General features: G+C 43.4%; 1 protein-coding gene across 2 annotated transcripts in view; it reads right to left on the reverse strand.

Annotated features, from left to right (window-relative positions):
• Window positions 1-1,300: 1,300 nt before the first annotated feature.
• ttll7 (tubulin tyrosine ligase-like family, member 7) overlaps window positions 1,301-17,865 on the reverse strand; it is a 77,126-nt gene continuing 60,561 nt past the window's right edge. The window contains exons 19-22 of one of the 2 annotated variants that reach the window (XM_056413913.1): window positions 14,115-14,275; window positions 9,443-9,616; window positions 3,868-3,943; window positions 1,301-3,019 (exon numbers count right to left, since the gene is read on the reverse strand). In XM_056413913.1, the coding sequence (XP_056269888.1) occupies window positions 3,883-3,943; window positions 9,443-9,616; window positions 14,115-14,275 (396 nt within the window). In that variant the 3' untranslated portion in view covers window positions 1,301-3,019; window positions 3,868-3,882. Of the gene's footprint in view, window positions 3,020-3,838; window positions 3,944-9,442; window positions 9,617-14,114; window positions 14,276-17,865 lie in introns of both variants that reach the window. The other variant, XM_056413912.1, reaches the window with a different exon arrangement.

The following is a 17,865-nucleotide window of genomic DNA, read 5'->3' on the forward strand; positions in this document are numbered from 1 at the left end:
GCATGTTCTCCTCGTGTCTGTGTGGGTTTCCTCCGGGTACTCCGGTTTCCCCCTCCATCATAAAGACATGCACCGCAGCCTCACCCCGGTTCGTATGGATGTGAATGAATGTTGGTGGTGGTCGGCGGGGCCGTAGGCGCTGATTGGCAGCCACGCTTCCGTCAGTCTGCCCCAGGGCAGCTGTGGCTACTGATGTAGCTTACCACCACCGGGATGACTGTGTGTGTATGACTACTGGACTCTGAACTGTAAAGCGACTTTGAGAAGCGCTATATAAAATAAATGATTATTATTATTAGAACAAAAAAAGTTTTAAACCGAATCGCATGAGATTTGGTGGGATGATTAGTTATTATCCGGGGACCATTTGATTCGATTTTGGGATCAATCGGGTCAAAGGTCAATGTCAGGAAAGTTCAAAATCTTCTTTTTACCATAGCACGGTCAATTTGTATCCAATTGGCATGCAACTAATGCCAACATGTTCATAATTCAATGCCCAATCTTGTGATATGCGAAGGTATGCGCTCTACCGAGTGCCCATTCTAGTTACTTATGGACCAGCTCTGTTGTGTATTTGGGTTTTGAGACTTGATGAGAGTATGTATGTTGTGTGTGAGGTTCACATTCTGCAGTTACTCAATAAGAGAAGTGGAGAACGACGTTGTGTTGCACAACTTATATTTCATAGTCGAGTGGAGTCAGACAGACAACCACGTGAAGGGATGAATCATTCGTCATAGCGTAATGAAGTTACGCAGTTGTCACTTGTTGCCACGGTAGTCACGTATTGTGCAGGCAGACGGAGAGACACGAGTGTAAGTGAGGCAAGCCGAGCACTCGGGATTGGTAAGATAGGTGAAGCCGTCGGACTCATTAATCCCTTCTTTCCACACTAAATGGCAACTTGATCACTGAGGACACAGATACAACGATACCAACTTTGTTTTACTTTTGGCTCTCAAATCGTGTTCTCAGCAGCACGCAAACGGCAGTTATCTTCCAGCAAGATAAACAAAACATAAATTTAGGGTCCCTTACATTTTTTTAAACATTTATTCACAATCATAATTAGTGTTTTTAGGAAAAGCAATATCTTTTATTTGGCAGCTTTCTAAAAACTCTGTGGATGTATTATTCTTACAAGATTATTTTACTACAAAAAACTTTAAACCCTTTTTTAATAAGCTTGGTCCCACAGTAAAAGTTACATTTTTATGTTTATATGATGAATAAAAGAAAAAAAACATTGAAGATTGTCTGGGAACCACTGAACAAAACAAATGACAAAAAGAGGAAATGCGTTTGTTTAAACATTTTATTGCTATGTAAAATTAAAAATATCATACCTTTAATGAAAAAGTACTACTCTTAAATAACACAAATAAAATTAGGCAAAATAAAAATATTTGGCAGTGATGTTCAGTGTATGGGAATTAAATGTGAGCAGATTTAGCACAGCATTGCTGCAACACTTGTTAGTCAGGGTTGATGTATAAAATTCACAATGTGCTGTATCGCACACGTCTTCTTTAAGTCCAGTGTCCTCTCATTGGGTCGCACAGAGCCAAGAAAACTACTAAACGTGTAACGCTGCGTTTCTCCCTATCAATATTTAATACCACATTTAACTGAGGTGCTACAGGGTTTCATGACATACAAACCCTAACTAAAACTGAACACATGATGTACGTGTGCTTATCCATGATCTGCCCGGCAACTGTACCGACCATGCGTTGGGAGAAAAGGCTGCGGCTGCTCGACCCAGGGAAATCGCTGCCGTCACAGTACAGAACATTTGAGCTGACGATCCGAGTCAATCAACATGCCACAGTCTGAAAGTGATGTGACACTTCCTTATTATCTTTGACACGTCCGTACTCCAGAGTACAAATCTAAAAGTGAAGTGTACCCTTCTTCGTGAAGCCGCTACGAAGACACAATTATGACAACAAAAAAACAACAACACAAAACTTCAAGTATTTTCCAAACGCAGCTCCTCCTCATCTGGGTGAGGGACTAAAACTCTAGGCATGCAACCACGACTGTTATGTGCACCCAACTTTCTCTTTCTGTGACATACTGCAAAGTGCATATTAGGAACTGGGTGCTCTCCTCAGTTTGGCTCTTTGCGTCGTGGCGTCAAAGTTAGCTCATTCTGAGGCAAAGAGGCTCGGTTTTACTACATTGAATCTCTAAACATTGTGCTGCTTAATAATGCTGCACTCCATACCGCTCAGGTAAAACAGACGTTTGCAAATTCAAAAACATTTTGAATTCTCCGGGCACCATCTCTCCACTGGAAAAACTGGAACATAAAGTGACTGTTGAAACATTTACAAACATAAAGCCGTCGATATAAATTATGAATCAAATCAAATTCAAAATAACTAAAATAAGTTTTTTTGTTTTTCTTTTTTTTGTTTACATCCATACATCAAACAAGTTTGTTGATCATTCCATATCTGCATTCTGCATCAGCATTCACTGCATTCATGGAATACCTTACAAAATAAGTAAGTATATAAATAAATAATCCTTGCATTGTTAAGTATTTGTTTTTTGTTTTTACTTGTACAGTACAGTAGCTATAGTACAGCAATTACAAACCCATTGTCTGGTGTTACTGGGGCTAAAGGTGAGGCTTGAGGGTACCGGTGGTCTGCTGGTCTAGGCCGGTCCAGGCTAATTTAAAACGAACAAGGCCCTTTAGCAATCCATAATCATCTGGCCCTTCTTTGTTGGTCTGCCACAGGGGGAAGTGGCCAGGTTGAGGCTCCGGACGGTTTTCAGAGCTGCCTCGACTTCAGATCTGTAACAGACTTGCTGAGATCGGAGTTTGGCTGGGGGAGAGTCGGAGGAGGGAGGTTGAGGTCAAAAGGCAAGGTGTCGGGAGCCTCAGAAGTGGCCCATCCTGGCGGCGAATAGGCTGCGTGACCGTGGCACTGTCAAAGAGATGCGGCCAAAGCTGGACGAAGGCCACTTCATGATGAACTGGGAGGTCACTGGCAGCAGATACCTGGACAGACGGACACGAGCGAGGGACGGAGGGATTAGGGGAAAGGATAAACATAATGAGAGGATTAGATAGGCATAGGTCACAATTTAGAGGTCAGGGCACATCAGTCCTCGGGACTGAGATCTTTTCATATATTTCTACCATTTTACAGCCATCTCCATTTGCACATTTCAATTTTAATAATAGCGTGGTGATTTCAAGATTGACACCACCCTCCCCTTGAAACGAGAAAAAAAAGATTGAAGGCTGGAATTGTGAGATTCAAGAGATCCAGGTTATTTTGTGTCGGGCTGCTGCAACTGACGTTTTAAATCTTTTGGGATTACTCAGTAAAGCATTTTGTCTATAAAATGCCCGAAAATAATTCAAAGTGATGGTTATAATTCCTCCCACACACCAAGGTGATGAGATGTCCTGTTCTGTCAAAGAATATACATATACTGTATATTCACTTTACTTTCATGGATGGCAAATAAAAGCATCACATCCTCATATTTTAAATGTGGAAAGAGCAATTGTGTGGCTTTATCATCCAGGACTAACGGCAACTATTTTGATTACTCAATTATCAAAATAGTAGACAATTAATTGGACTGAGTTATCGATTATTCAATCCAGCTCTAATTTTATGTAATGTACCAAATGTAAACTCTCAGTCAGAGTCCTGTTTGATTAGGTTATAGGCAGTATTTAGGTATGTGCTCGTAGAAAAATGAATTATTGACTGTATACTAAAAGAAGCAGATCCTTTCAGTGCAAAGGAACTTTTCAACTTTTAACCTTTTTTAGTTTCTGGTATCATGAACAGAAAATCCTCACCTATCATTCCGAGGCAGAGGCGTCAGTACCTTTCTAAGACTTTTCTATGACACCTTCCACCGAGACAGAGCAGTGAGGCAGCTCCTGCTAACAGCGTTCCAGTACCTGAGAATGAGACCAGCGTCAGGTTGAGGCAGAGTAAGGAGGGGCTGAACCCTGCTCCCATCCTCCTTAGCGACTGGAAATGAGTCAGATATGGTTGTCAGAGCAATGTCAGATGAGATGATCAAATCGTGGGCAAGGTTAACTGAAGGTTATGCAAATGTTGGGGTACTGTTCAGAAGACATGAGACAGGGGAGGTTTGAATTCTTCCAGACTGAGCAGTTGGGAGAATGACTTACATTAATAGGCTTTTGCAGCACACTTGTCATATTGTTATGTTATATATTATGTGACCTTTTTTTTTGCCACTCCCGCAGCATGGATTTTTAGCTAATAAAAAATACATCTAATAATTGTTCAGTTGAAAGAGTACAATGGACAAAGGAAATGGTCCCTGTGGAAGTGTTTAAGATGTGACAATCTAATCAAAACGGCGCCAGTGGGGCGGAGGGTCACAGGGGGGAGAAATGATATCTTCTTTTAAGCTGGCGCAGAGATAGCATACATTTTTCCTCTGACAGCTCTCTCCTTGGGAAATAGCTCTCGGACAAATTAGCTGAGCAGTTTCTTCTAAAGTCGACCGGAAAGAGAAAAAAAAGCACATGTCGCTAAGGGCGCCCGCTTCAACGTAGCCCCAGACTCGGGAGAGTTAGAATAGCTCCAAATTAACTTCATTTAGTCCAACGAGAGTGTCCTTGAAGCGGCTTCAAGTGGGCCGTGGGTATCCCTCCAGCACATCCTCCTCGGTTCTGACTGGACTTGGTGAACAAGGGCTCAATCCGGCACTTCCTAAACTCCTCCACTCAAACCCAAGAGAACAAGTGGGGAGGATATTTGTTGCCTTTGATATTTACTTCTAAGTGCAGTCTTCAAGGTTACATTTAGTGATTTCATACCATGATTTTGTATGCTCTTTGTTTACATTTCTTTCTACATTTATTATGTTTCTCTTCCCCTTGCTTGGCATCTTATTCCATCACATGCCTCTATGTGATTCATCCATTGGGATTCTGTTAATGGGTTTTTGGTGTGATTTTTTTTTCTTTTTCCCCTCTTCATTTCCATAAGGCTTTGGCTGAAAACCCAGAAGCCCAGGCAGGGAAATGACAGTCTAAAAAAAAAAAAAAAGTAAATCAAATATTGAACATCCATTGGGGGCCCGGGTGTGTGTTCTTCAGAGATCTTCTGGTATTAACTTTGAGAATATTCTGCTTATAGAAAGGAGGGCTTCTCACGTCCAAATGGCCGCTGCCTCTGCAGGCTATATTTCATTGGATTCACATTCGGTATCTTCCAGGTTCGTCCTCCGTTTGATCACAAAGAAGATCGTAACAACGTGCATGCTTGAAAGCCAGGGGGAGGCTTGTTCATGCACTTGTGCTTTGCTTCAATCCATCAGTTGACCGGGAGACGGAAAGATACTCGGCTGCTCTGCTCCTGACATGTAAAGCTACAATCCACCGCTGTTCCTCCTGACAGGCCTTCCGCGCTCCTCTTTAGTCGTCCATCGAGATGCAACTGCCACTGCGAATTAAGAGGAGGCCAGCCGAAAACAAAATGTCAGGACTAAGGATGGAGGGAAAGACTGGCGATAGCTAACGCAATCATAAACCAAGAGGTACAAAGAGCCTCGAAGGTTATCTGCAGCCCACATTCAGCTCAACACCCCAATTAACCCTAATTACTGCCACACTTTTCCGACAGATGAAAGGTAATGGAATCTGAAACTTTTGTCATCATGGGGAAATTGTCTTTGGGTAGTGACAGTAATTCCACGCTTAACAAGAAAGTCATTAGTGGAGCTATTTGCCTACTTCCTCTCATCTGTCCACACAAAACTGAAGGACTTTGCTTTGACCAATGGGGCTGTTGACATACCGGTTCAGGGCACTCGACAGAGGAAGGAGGCTTGAACAAGAGCGGGCATGTGTGGTCAACAATGGAGTCCCCAAAGATGCCAACCTACAGACCTATTTTGACGAGTGCCAAAGGCTGCCAAGAGCTTTGCGAGGGTATGTGCTACGTATATGTGTGGACATGCACAAGAGACTGTGGATATTGAGTTTTAATGTGTGAAGTGGTTCAAGTAGTCAGAATGTGGAGGTTTGCCAAACTGTTCTTCCAGATAACATATTGAACTGGAAACTGTCATTATCTGTCCACTTGGGTCTTTGAGAAATGTCCCACATAGTATTCAGGTGCCATTAATTATGTCTCATTAATAGCTGGTCATCTCATAGAAATCATGTATTGACCTATTTCTCCAGTAGTTTTGTCTGACGTTTATTTTAGTTCAGCGAAGTTGTGATGTTAACCGGATAAAATAAACCTAATTATTGTTTTATCATTAAATCATTTATTTACAACTTTACTTACCATTCCAATGTGAGACATGGGGGAGGAAATGCACACTCCTCTTTGCAGGCACAGTGCATATGGGCATTGGAGAGTTGTTTCAAATAGAATTAGAGATGCACTGATTGATTAGTTGCCGATCGAAACCGGACTCTTTGCAGCTGAACAACCGGTTCACATGACCGGTCAGTTTCATGTTTCCAATTTGTTGCCGATCATATTTACACTCGTGCGTGGAGCTTTACGTCAGCACACAGCGACACAGGCGGTAACCAGCCACACTCAGACATGAAGTTCACAATTTATCACAACTTCAAGTCGAAAATGAGCCGTGCAGGAACCACCTTTAAAATACTTGGAACAACAAAGTTATTGAGACACTCGTTGTTCCTTATTAATTCCCATGCACCACAGTGACTGGCTGGTGTGCCGATAGCACAGCGTCTCTCCCTCGCACCGTCCGGTGTGTTCACGCTGTGTTCTCGTACAATTTCATTTTTGGCACATTAATAAATACAGTTGTTTGAAGGAGATGTTTTCACAGCAATATCAAATTTATATCAGACATGAAATTATGATCCGTTTAATTTAATAATACTTATTCATATTCATATATTTACTAGTCATTTGAAATGTATGTTTGTATGCAAATAACCACGGTAGATAACGATAACAAAGTTAAAGGATAACATTTAAAAATGTTCACGGTTTACACAGACTTTGAATTATAGTAAATTTAAAAAAGAACTTTAAGAAAAAGAAAATGGCCAAAAAAAAACGAATCTGTGTGTCTCTAAATATAATGTATCCTTTAAATGTTTGTGTCAGTTGCATGTGGACACAGCACGAGATAAATAGTAAAGAGTGAGGCTAGTTTCAGTGTAAAACATTGAGGGACTGATAATCGTTGCCTAACAGTCACATGACATGTGCATGAACACACACACTCTCACACACAGTCAGTTTACCCTCTTATATTGAAAGCTTATCCATCAATGTGAAAATAATCCTAAATACTTCTCTTCTATCTGAAGTGGCGACGGATCGCGTCTGCTTCCTGCGTGCCTGATGGAGCGATGCGAACCGCGCGTTTTGTGAAACTGCAAACCACACGATGCAAGCTGAGCCTTTTTCTGTGCTCTTGTGATGAGAAAAAAGAGCGGTGCTGAGGCTGATCATGGCACTGATGCGGAGGTGAGGTGAGGAGGTGAGGCGCTCGGCTTCCACTGAGGCCACTCGGACAAAAAATGCACTCAGTGTAAGATGCTCTTGATAAACGAAAGGCATAGTTAAGCATGTGGCGGCAGGGGGATTGGCTGGTGAGGTACAGCAAGCTGGCCCAATGGTTGGACAAACGGTGCTCTTAACAGTCATAGGATGCTTTCTTCTCCTATCTCCTCCTTCCTTTCCAATATATTGTCTATAGTTGTGGGCATCAGATCATGTGAAACGCACCCGAATGTCATGTTTAAGTCGATCCAAACAGCACTTATTTTAGTGAGGCAAAGGAGAGGAGACCATGCTAGACTGTTGCTTGTGCAGCTAAAGCAACCGTCATTGGGCAGGTGGGACCAAGTCTTGTTTCAGCGGTGAGGCGGTGGGAAGCCGCGGAGAGCAAGGAACAGGGACGGTGCTGGAAGATGGGGGGGGGGGGGGTTTAGCAGGACTAAACCAAGCAGAGACCTGCGTTGAGGGGCGAAGAGACAGAGGAGGAGGAAGAAGCGACAGCGACAGCAGCAGGGGTGGAGCCATGGGTCGAGGCTGGTCCAGCAGCAAATGGTAAGCTTTTTTACACGGACATATATAGACAGAAGAAATAAGGAGAGATACACCAAGGCTTACATGGACTCTCAAGGACACCGACTGCAAACATATGGGTACACCAAATGTGTCCTTTTGGGTCTGCTTGACTTTTTCAATCCAGTTACAGCCTCAACTTAAAATCGACACAGCCGACTAATTTATAATTTTGGATACACCCTCAAAATATATATGCTTAAAATACAACAATCAAAAGCAACAATGTCAGTTTAGCCAACACACAAGTGGCTCTACCACTGGACACAAACCCCACATCAGTTTTTTGAAACTTCTTTTAAGAGCAGAGGTTTTTATACTGGAGGCACAAAGTGATAGCCTGTTAAGATGTGCGCAAGAGTTATGAATCATGTAAAGCGAGGCCCCAGAAGAAGAAAAAAAGAGCTCTCTCTCTCTCGTAAGGTCATTTGCTGCACAGGCTCATCTGGGCTCTAATTGAATTAAGCAGGCCTCGGGGGCCCCGGGCTAACCTGAGCACTAATCTGTGGCCCATTATTTCCTGTTAACAGCACACTCCCTCTCTCCCTCTCCCCCCTCCCTTACTGTCTGCCAGCACAAAGCATATGTGCTTTAAAAGTTCCCTTACTCCAAACCTGAGCTGCTGTCTCCTGCGGGGATCAACAGTAAAAATAGAATGAGGCAGATTTTTTTGTTTTGTTTGTTTTATCGGGGTTATTTGATAAAGATGATGGCTCTAAGTCTCCATGGAGGAGAGAGGGGAACTGTTTCCTGAGAGAAGTTTAAAGACGATTGCTTTTCAGATTTTCAAATCAAAGTTTTTTCACAGGATGTCAAAGTGTGTTCATTTATTTACTAAATTATATATTTTTTTCCTGCAGAACTTTCTAAAGGCAATTTTAAAGAAGTTTATAACTAACCTGATTTCAAAAAACAATTTCCCCCTGGACCTAAATATCAATCGGAGGAAGACACCAAAATAGATATTCCCATCACCAAGGATCTCAATCTGTTAATCCTAACGCAAGTTCAATATCCTTCTGCACTAGATTTCCTTCCCCTGATATGTAGCGTGTTGTGGTTTTCTCGTGTTTTGATACTGTTATGAAGGTACACTAATTGAATCTGTCAACTAGGACAATAATAGCCATGAAAATAATGTATTTATGCTACTGAAGACATTGCGAGGAATGCCCTTTCTACATCGAGAAGAGCTTTAACCTGGGACTTTTGAATCCCATAGTGTCGTTGAATCTTACGTGGTACCTTATAGTGTAATGAAGTCTCTATTACAGCACTGAAGCGAGAAGAATCTTTAAAAAATAAAGACCTCATGGGGAAGTCATTGAAGGGTTGGGTGTCCTTCTCACCTGGTGTCGTCCCACTCCGGGCTGAGTCCGGTCAAAGAGCCACGGGACTCTGAGACAAACTTGTAGACGACCAGCAGGCAGTCTCGGCACAGCTGGACCAACCGGCGGCAGCACAGCAGCTCCTGGGGTAACACCACCTCGCTGCTCTTACTGAAGATGGTCTCCCACGATGAACTGGAGAGCACACGAGAACACACACACACACACACACACACACATACACGCGCACACACACACTCAAATAAAGTTAGTAGTTCAAGGTAATCATCACCATGTATTGATCAGCATGCACAAGTACACAGTACATGTGTATCATGTGTATGAATCGCGCTGGCACACAGATTCAGTCACATTCATTCATATATTCTTAAAACAGTTCAGCCTTCGCTGTACAAGTGTGCGTTAGCATTTGCATAAACACTTCCACAGACATGCAGGAAGGCACACAGGGAGGTAGGATGAAACAAATCCGAGTACAGTTAACCCCATTTAAAACCCCGGACATACCCCTGACTGTGAGGGAGCTTCAACAACTGAGACATACAACCCAGGGGGGTACGTTTGATGTCTACCCCCATTCACTTCTTAGGAGGTGGGGGGTGCTTCCTCTGAAAGGGTTCAAAACAGAGGGTTTTTTTCCATTCTTTTTCTCTAAGTCGTTTTCAAAGCCTGTTGAATTCATTGCCCACAATAGCTGCCAGACCGTTTGATTGTTGTTAAGTCCCTTAGATAAAATATCAAACAAGAGGCAGCGAGGGTGATTTAGAGTGTGCTTTTCAAGGTGCACAGCTTCTCTGTCGCTGCATGACATCGAGCCCCCCTGTTGGGTTCATCCATGTTCGGGCCGTGGCCTGTTGCAGGGAGGGGCCAGACGGTAGGCGAGCATTCTCACTGGATCAGCCGGGCGGGTTGTAGTCGGACAAAAAGCTGCATGGTGCGCAGCGTGCTGGGGGTAGCTGAGGCGAGGCTAATCCTCACATCCATCTACCCCTCCACCCAATCTTTTCTCAACAATTTTATTTCTACAATGTCTCATTTTCAATCAATCTCCTCTCTTTTTTTCAGGGGCCCCCACCCTTCTTGCCTTCTGCTCATCGGCCCCTTCATCTCTATCACCCACTCACTGCCTTGTTCACTTTCCCTCAGTTACGACTGCCAAGGAGTTTAGGGTGTGGGCAGAGACGTCAGTTACACCCTCTGAGCCCTCTGCGTCGGGGGAACTAAACTGTAAAGAATATGGAGAGGAGGAGATACAAGAAGGTCACACCTCCATCACAGACAAGATGAAAAGCTCCGGCACAACAGCTGTCTGAATGTGAGGTGTGTGTGTGTATGTGTGTGTGTGTGTGTGCACAAAATAATTGTATGGAAAGCATTCTTGTCTTTAAAGGAAGCAGAATGTGTGTTTAACCCTTGTGTTGCCTTCGGGTCATTTTGACCCGATTCAATATTTAACCCTCCTGTCGCCTTCGGGTCAATTTGACCCGATTCAATGTTTAATGTCGGTGTTCTTTCGGGAGTCAACAAACAAACATAAAGTACCTCACACTTAAACTTGGAAAACAATATTAATTCTAATAATTTTCTGGAGATTTTAATAGCTGGGGTCATATTGACCTCAAGGGTAAAATATGTTAGTAAATATAAAGGTAACAGGAGGGTGAAACATTGAATCGGGTCAAATTGACCCGAAGGCAACACAAGGGTTAAGAAAGTCAATGTAAACCATTGACGGGAAACATTAGTTGTGTGTGTTTGTGTGTCTGCTGTTTTGAGGGTTTCTATAGGAACGTGATCAAATTGGCTTGGTTGGTTCACGGCAGTGACTCCTCTTGTAGGAAGTCACTGACTGTCGCATCAAAAAAGTAGGAGGAGAAATAAATAAAAATAAAGAAGCCAAACGAAAACTTCAAAGTATCTGATAACACACACTATACTCAAAGAACTGAGAGGCCTTTATTCACCTCCTTCCTGCTTCCATTCCGCCCCTCTCCTTTTCTTGCTCTCACCTGTGAAAAAGCCCTGATTAACAGCCCAGATTTGTGACCTTAATTTGCACCCAGTCTCCCTCGAGGAACATGTTTCTTTCATCCTCAAGAGCTTTCAGGAAAGTGCAGCGGGGTCTGGTCGGCCTGTCACTCACTCGCTGTCATTCAGCTGCAGTTGCTTCCCTCGTCATACTGAATAAAAATGGCAAATTGTCTCTGCTGTCACTGAAAATGATATATATTGACGAACACTGGGCTTAAGGACATTGAGAGATTGCGAGGAGCGTGAACTTTTAGTTATGGAGAGGGAGAGTGGCGTTATGCAATGAATAGAGCGATAATTGGCCTGCAGTGTGATCACTTGTTTGTGTTGGGGAGAATAATTAGTGTCCATGAACATCTCTGTTCATAAAGGGAGTACTTTCTGATGCTCTGGGCTCATTTTCAACATCTCTAGATTTTGTTCTTTGTTAGTTGATCTTAGTTTAAGTTACCAATTAAAGTAAAATTTTGAAAATGTCTTGCATGTACTTACAGGACTGTCTCAGAAAATTAGAATATTGTGATAAAGTTCTTTATTTTCTGTAATGCAATTAAAAAAACAAAAATGTCATGCATTCTGGATTCATTACAAATCAACTGAAATATTGCAAGCCTTTTATTCTTTTAATATTGCTGATTATGGCTTACAGCTTAAGAAAACTCAAATATCCTATCTCTAAATATTAGAATATCATGAAAAAGTATACTAGTAGTATTAAACAAATCACTTGAATCGTCTAATTAACTCGAAACACCTGGAAACACATTTTCAAATGTTTGATTTTGTTTTGCTGTTATAAATCTTTTTTTTTACTTGGTCTGAGGAAATATTCAAATTTTATGAGATAGGATTTTAGAGTTTTCTTAAGCTGTAAGCCATAATCAGCAATATTAAAAGAATAAAAGGCTTGCAATATTTCAGTTGATTTGTAATGAATCCAGAATGCATGACATTTTTGTTTTTTTAATTGCATTACAGAAAATAAAGAACTTTATCACAATATTCTAATTTTCTGAGACAGTCCTGTATTCTTTGATGAAAGTATTTTTTGCTATTGTGGTTGAACCCTAACGGACTATTTGTATCACGATCTGGAGTTATTGTGTCTTGTTTTATTTTGAAGTACCACGCTGTTTTTCAATTCAAAGTACACTGAGTACAGACTTGTGTTCTTTTGGAGTCTGGTCTTGGGAGTCCAGACTCCGAAGGATGGGAGAACGGTCTTTCTGCGATTGGAACAGCAGCTTACTTGATGACGTCACCACATCAGCCGTTCTTGCTCATGAGTTTACTCCAATTTTTCACTGTAAATTACTTTTTACTGTCAAACAAAATATGACAACCCTGCTTTTTTCAGTATCCTTTAAATATAAATATTTTATTTAGAATTGTGAGTGATATATATATATATATATATATTTATATGCACACATTCAAAATAAAATAATATTACACATATAATTGTATATATATATTGTGTAAAAAATAAAATCATATATATATATTGTTTATACATATTTGTTATATATATTTGTGTATATATATATTTGTATGTATATATAGTTATATTACACATGTAATTGCAAACAATTTGGTCAAAAGTAAAAAGACAGCACTATAGTTCAATGTTAAAGTTTAATAAAATATTAAGTTATGAATCTTAACCCTCAGTCAAACTGATTTAACGTTATCTGTGAATAAATAATAAACTCTTTGTGCTCGTTAGATCCTCCAAAACCCAATTATTATTTCTCATGTTTAACCGCTACGGAGAGCTAGCGGAGCATTTTAAAAAGTACTGCCGAGATCAGGCTGCTCTCGGCGGCCACACAGCGCGCTGACCGCCCGGCGCTGCGGAGCGTACTGAGCGAGCAGAACCTCAAATCTACGGCACAGATCTTTATTAGGCGGAATAATAACAAACCGACCACAGATTTCATTTTTAAACTAACTTCTCGCCTGAAAACATCCTAAAATGCCATTTCTGACTCAACAACAGTAGTTTAGAAAAAGTCAACTGTTAGTAGTTAATTTTCTCCTCCGCTATTGTTTCCGCTTGCTGGTGTGAAATGCATTCTGGGATATCGGCTGGCCAGAGTACGCACAAGACTCCTCTGATGCATCCTCCGGAAAGTGGGAGGGTCAAGTCACATCCGGGTATTTTGACCGTGCTTTGCGAGAAGCGAACTTTGAATTGGAACATGTACTCGGGCTGCGACTGATGACGTTTCACGAGAACACAAGTACAGAAAAGTACGGACAAGAATGCGTATTGAGAAACGGCTCCAGTCTCTCGTGTCTTCTGTATCCCTGCACTTCCTGGCCCTGTGATTGTCTGCCCTGTCCCTGATTGTTTCCACCTGTGTCCAATCACCTGCACCGTCCCTGTGTATTTAAACCCTGTTTGTCTCATTCCCCAGTGTTGGTGTGTACTGTTTAGAACCATAGTGATTGTGCGTGTTTGACCTGTTATTGTGTATGACTGAGTTAAGAAGATTAAAGTTTCTGTGGAACGTTGTTGGCGTTTGGGTCTTCTCTCTCTCTCTCTGGCTACAACAGTCGTGACAATTTGTTTCAAGCGCCTCCGAGCCTCTCCATCCTCATCCAAACCCAGCTCATAACCTTGCAAAGACTGGCCTACCCAGTGTTGGAGTAGCAGTTCCACAGGCCCTGGCCGTGACTCCAGAGCAGCCGGTTGAAGATGCGGTTAAAGAGCCGGTAGACGTGGAGACTTTCTACATCCGGCTCCCTCCAGATCCTTTGCATCACTGAGCGTACATTCGTACGAACAATGTCCAACACCTGAGGGACAGAGAGAGTGAGAGCGCAATGAGGGAGAAAACGAGAGACCAAAAACTTAAATCAAGGATGTGATAATAAGAGAAATTACTCTTGTGAGACGAAAGGTGACTATTTCTAATTGAGACGCGTGAGTTGGCATTCGTTCCAACTGTAAGATTTCTCTCTCTTTTCTTTTTTTCTTAGCGTAACATTTGCAATCACAGAGGCTAATGCATTCACTCAGTAACAGAGAGCAAGCTTGCTTTAATGAATACACAGACGGGATGCATGCACACACACGGGAACATCCCCACGTATTGTAAATGCACCAACGCATACTGAAAAATGATTTCATCAATCATTAAACACATGTAATGAGGATTTGTGCAAGTTTACCTCTGCATTCATGAAGCATACACAGGCATACAGTCCATGTGTAGTGTTTCAGTTTCAAGTTTCAAGTTTCAAGTTTTTATTGTCACATCCCCTTTTATACAAGTATAATCGGTTTGTGAAATTCTTATGTGCAAAACACCCGACAGCAGTAGCAGACTAAAAAAATAATAAGAATGAGAATAAACTATACAATATCCACACAAAAAAAGAAGAAAGTATTAACAATATATATATAAAACAATGTAATAGAATATACATCATGACAATATATATATATAAAACAATGTAATAAAATATACACTTTTTTGAGACAATATATATATATATATGTATATACATACAATATATATATACAATATATATATATATAAAACAATGTAATAAAATATACACCATGGCCATAGATATTAATGACGTTAATGAGGGTCTCAGTCCTTGTTCAGCAGCCTGATGGCCTGACTGAAGAAGCTGTCCCTCAGTCTGTTTGTGCGGCACTTGATACTGCGGTATCGCCTGCCTGACGGTAGAAGGGTGAACAGTTTGTGGCCGGGGTGGTTATTGTCTTTCATCATCCGTTTGGCCCTGGCCACGCACCGCTTGGTGTATATGTCCAGGATGGAGGGAAGCTCACCTCCAACGATGTACTGTGCCGACCGCACCACCCTCTGTAGTGCCCTCGCCCAGGGCGGTGCAGTTCCCGTACCAGACGGTGATGCAACCTGTCAGAACACTCTCGATGGTACTGGTGTAGAATGATCTGAGGATGCGGGGGCCATGTTGAATTTCCTCAGTCGCCTAAGGAAATACAGGCGTTGTTGGGCCCTTTTCACCACGTGAGTGGTGTGCGTGGTCCATGTGAGGTCCTCGGAGATGTGCACGCCGAGGAACTTGAAGCTGCTGACCTCTCTACTGCAACCCCGTCTATGGAGATGGGGGTGTGCTCTCCTCTCCGCTTCCTGTAGTCCACGATCAGCTCCTTGGTCTTCTTGACGTTGAGGACGAGGCTGTTCTCCTGGCACCACTGTACCAGTGATCCAACCTCCTCCCTGTAGGCTGTCTCGTGCCGTCGGTGATCAGCCCCAACACTGTTGTGTCGTCAGCAAACTTGATGATGACGTTGGAGCTGTGCATGGCCGTGCAGTCGTGGGTGTACAGGGAGTAGAGAGAGGGCTCAACACGCATCCCTGAGGGGCTCCCGTGTTGAGGGTCAGCGGCTCTGAGGTGGTACTGCCCATCCTCACCACCTGGCGGCGGCCCGACAGGAAGTCCAGTATCCAGCTGCACATGGTAGAGTGCAGGCCTAGACCTCTGAGCTTGGTGTCGAGCTTGGCGGGAACAATAGTGTTGAACGCTGAGCTGTAGTCCACAACCAGCATTCGCACACAACAGTTCCTCCCTCCAGGTGGGAAAGGCGGTGTGAAGTGCCATGGCAATTGCGTCGTCGGTGGATCTGTTTTGACGATATGCAAATTGCCATGGGTCCAGCGTGGCAGGCAACATGGAACAAATGAAGTCCTTGACCAACCTCTCAAAGCATTTACTGACAATCGAGGTGAGGGCTACGGGTCTCCAGTCATTCAGGCAGGTTACCTTGGGGTGTTTGGGGACAGGCACAATGGTGGACATCTTGAAGCTCTCAGGAACAACAGCCTGGGACAGGGAGAGGTTGAAGATGTCTGCGAAGACTCCTGCCAACTGGTCTGCACATGCTCTGAGGGCGCGCCCCGGGATGTGGTCGGGACCTGCCGCCTTCCGGATGTCCACCCGCTTGAAGGCTCTGCGCACGTCAGCCTCTGAGATGATCAGCAGGCTGGTCTCCTCGGGGGGCGCTGCCTCCGGCGGGCTGCCGTTCACGTCGAACCGAGCAAAGAATGTATTTAGCTCGCCTGGGAGGGAGGTAGAGGAGTTCTCTTCACCGCTGGTTCTCCCTCTGAAGTCCGTGATTGTCTGTAGCCCCTTCCACACACCTCTCACGTCATGGCTCTTGAGCTTTTCCTCCACCTTGTTCCTGAACTCCTGCTTGGCAGAGCCGATGGTCTTACGGAGGTCGTAGCGGGCTCTTTTGTATTCCGCCATATTCCCGGAGTCAAAGGCGGTGTTACGCGTGCAGAGTGCAGCGCGAACATCGCCATTTATCCACGGTTTCTGGTTGGGATAAATCCGAACCGACTTGGTAGGAACAACGTCATCTATGCATTTCTTGATGAACCCGGTGACTGAGGACGCGTGTGTGTGTGTGTGTGTGTGTGTGTGGGGGGGGGGGGGGGGGGGGGTGACCGTGGTAGGAGGAGGACACAAAAAGAGGACTAATTGCTGCACCAACGTCAGTCTTGGAGAGAAGGTGTCAGAAGTTCCCATGCGGTCTGAGGACACCTGCGCCAGCCTTCCATCTTCCCCTCTCCGTAAATTTCCATCCCTACCCACCTCACTGCCTTCTCTTCCTCCCCTATTCTTTCCCTTTTCACCCCGCTCAGAGTGCAGCACTGTGGCTCTTCTACTTTGATTCCCCGCTTCTCATTACTGACGTTCCCGTCTGACTGTGTGTGCGTGTGATGCGAAGAGGGAAGATTTCCAATATGAGGCGAGCGAGACACGCATACACACTCCGACAAACTGATAGATGAGTAAACACGCACACACACACACACATGCACAGATATGTGTTGGTATGGTAATCAGATGGCAGACCGGTGGGCTCTACATTCCTGACCTCTGCCTGCTGCTCATTAGGCTGCTCCACTCCAAATAAAACATCGGCTCGCACCGCCACAGCCCACCACACAGCCAAGAAGAGTTGTGCAGAAAGCAGCGGCTGAGAGATCACATCATTTCTGACACGCCTACCGGATGGCATTTGCCGTCTTGCCCCCTCTCCTGTCTTGTTTACATCCTATTTGGTGTCACTGTCTGACATGATAATGATCTTCATGCGTGTCTTTTTTCTTCTTTTTTTCCCTCTGAAGCTTGATTTTGGGGATTATTTTCGTACTTTAAAAGTTTTTCAAAAGGATTCAAAGGAATGGCCAAAAGCGCTGACATTTTGTCACATTCACCGGTTTTAACAACGCCCATGCTGTACAGGGTGACAGTATAGGCTGGGATCTAAGGGTGCAGGCAGGAAACTTGGACAGGTGTCAAAAGTAAATTCTGGATGATTTTTAAGACTTCAAGATACCTGTGAAAATGAAGCATTATATCTGACAATAATCTCTGAA

This window comes from Pseudoliparis swirei, chromosome 5, assembly GCF_029220125.1.
Source record: "Pseudoliparis swirei isolate HS2019 ecotype Mariana Trench chromosome 5, NWPU_hadal_v1, whole genome shotgun sequence".
Classification (NCBI taxonomy): domain Eukaryota; kingdom Metazoa; phylum Chordata; class Actinopteri; order Perciformes; family Liparidae; genus Pseudoliparis; species Pseudoliparis swirei.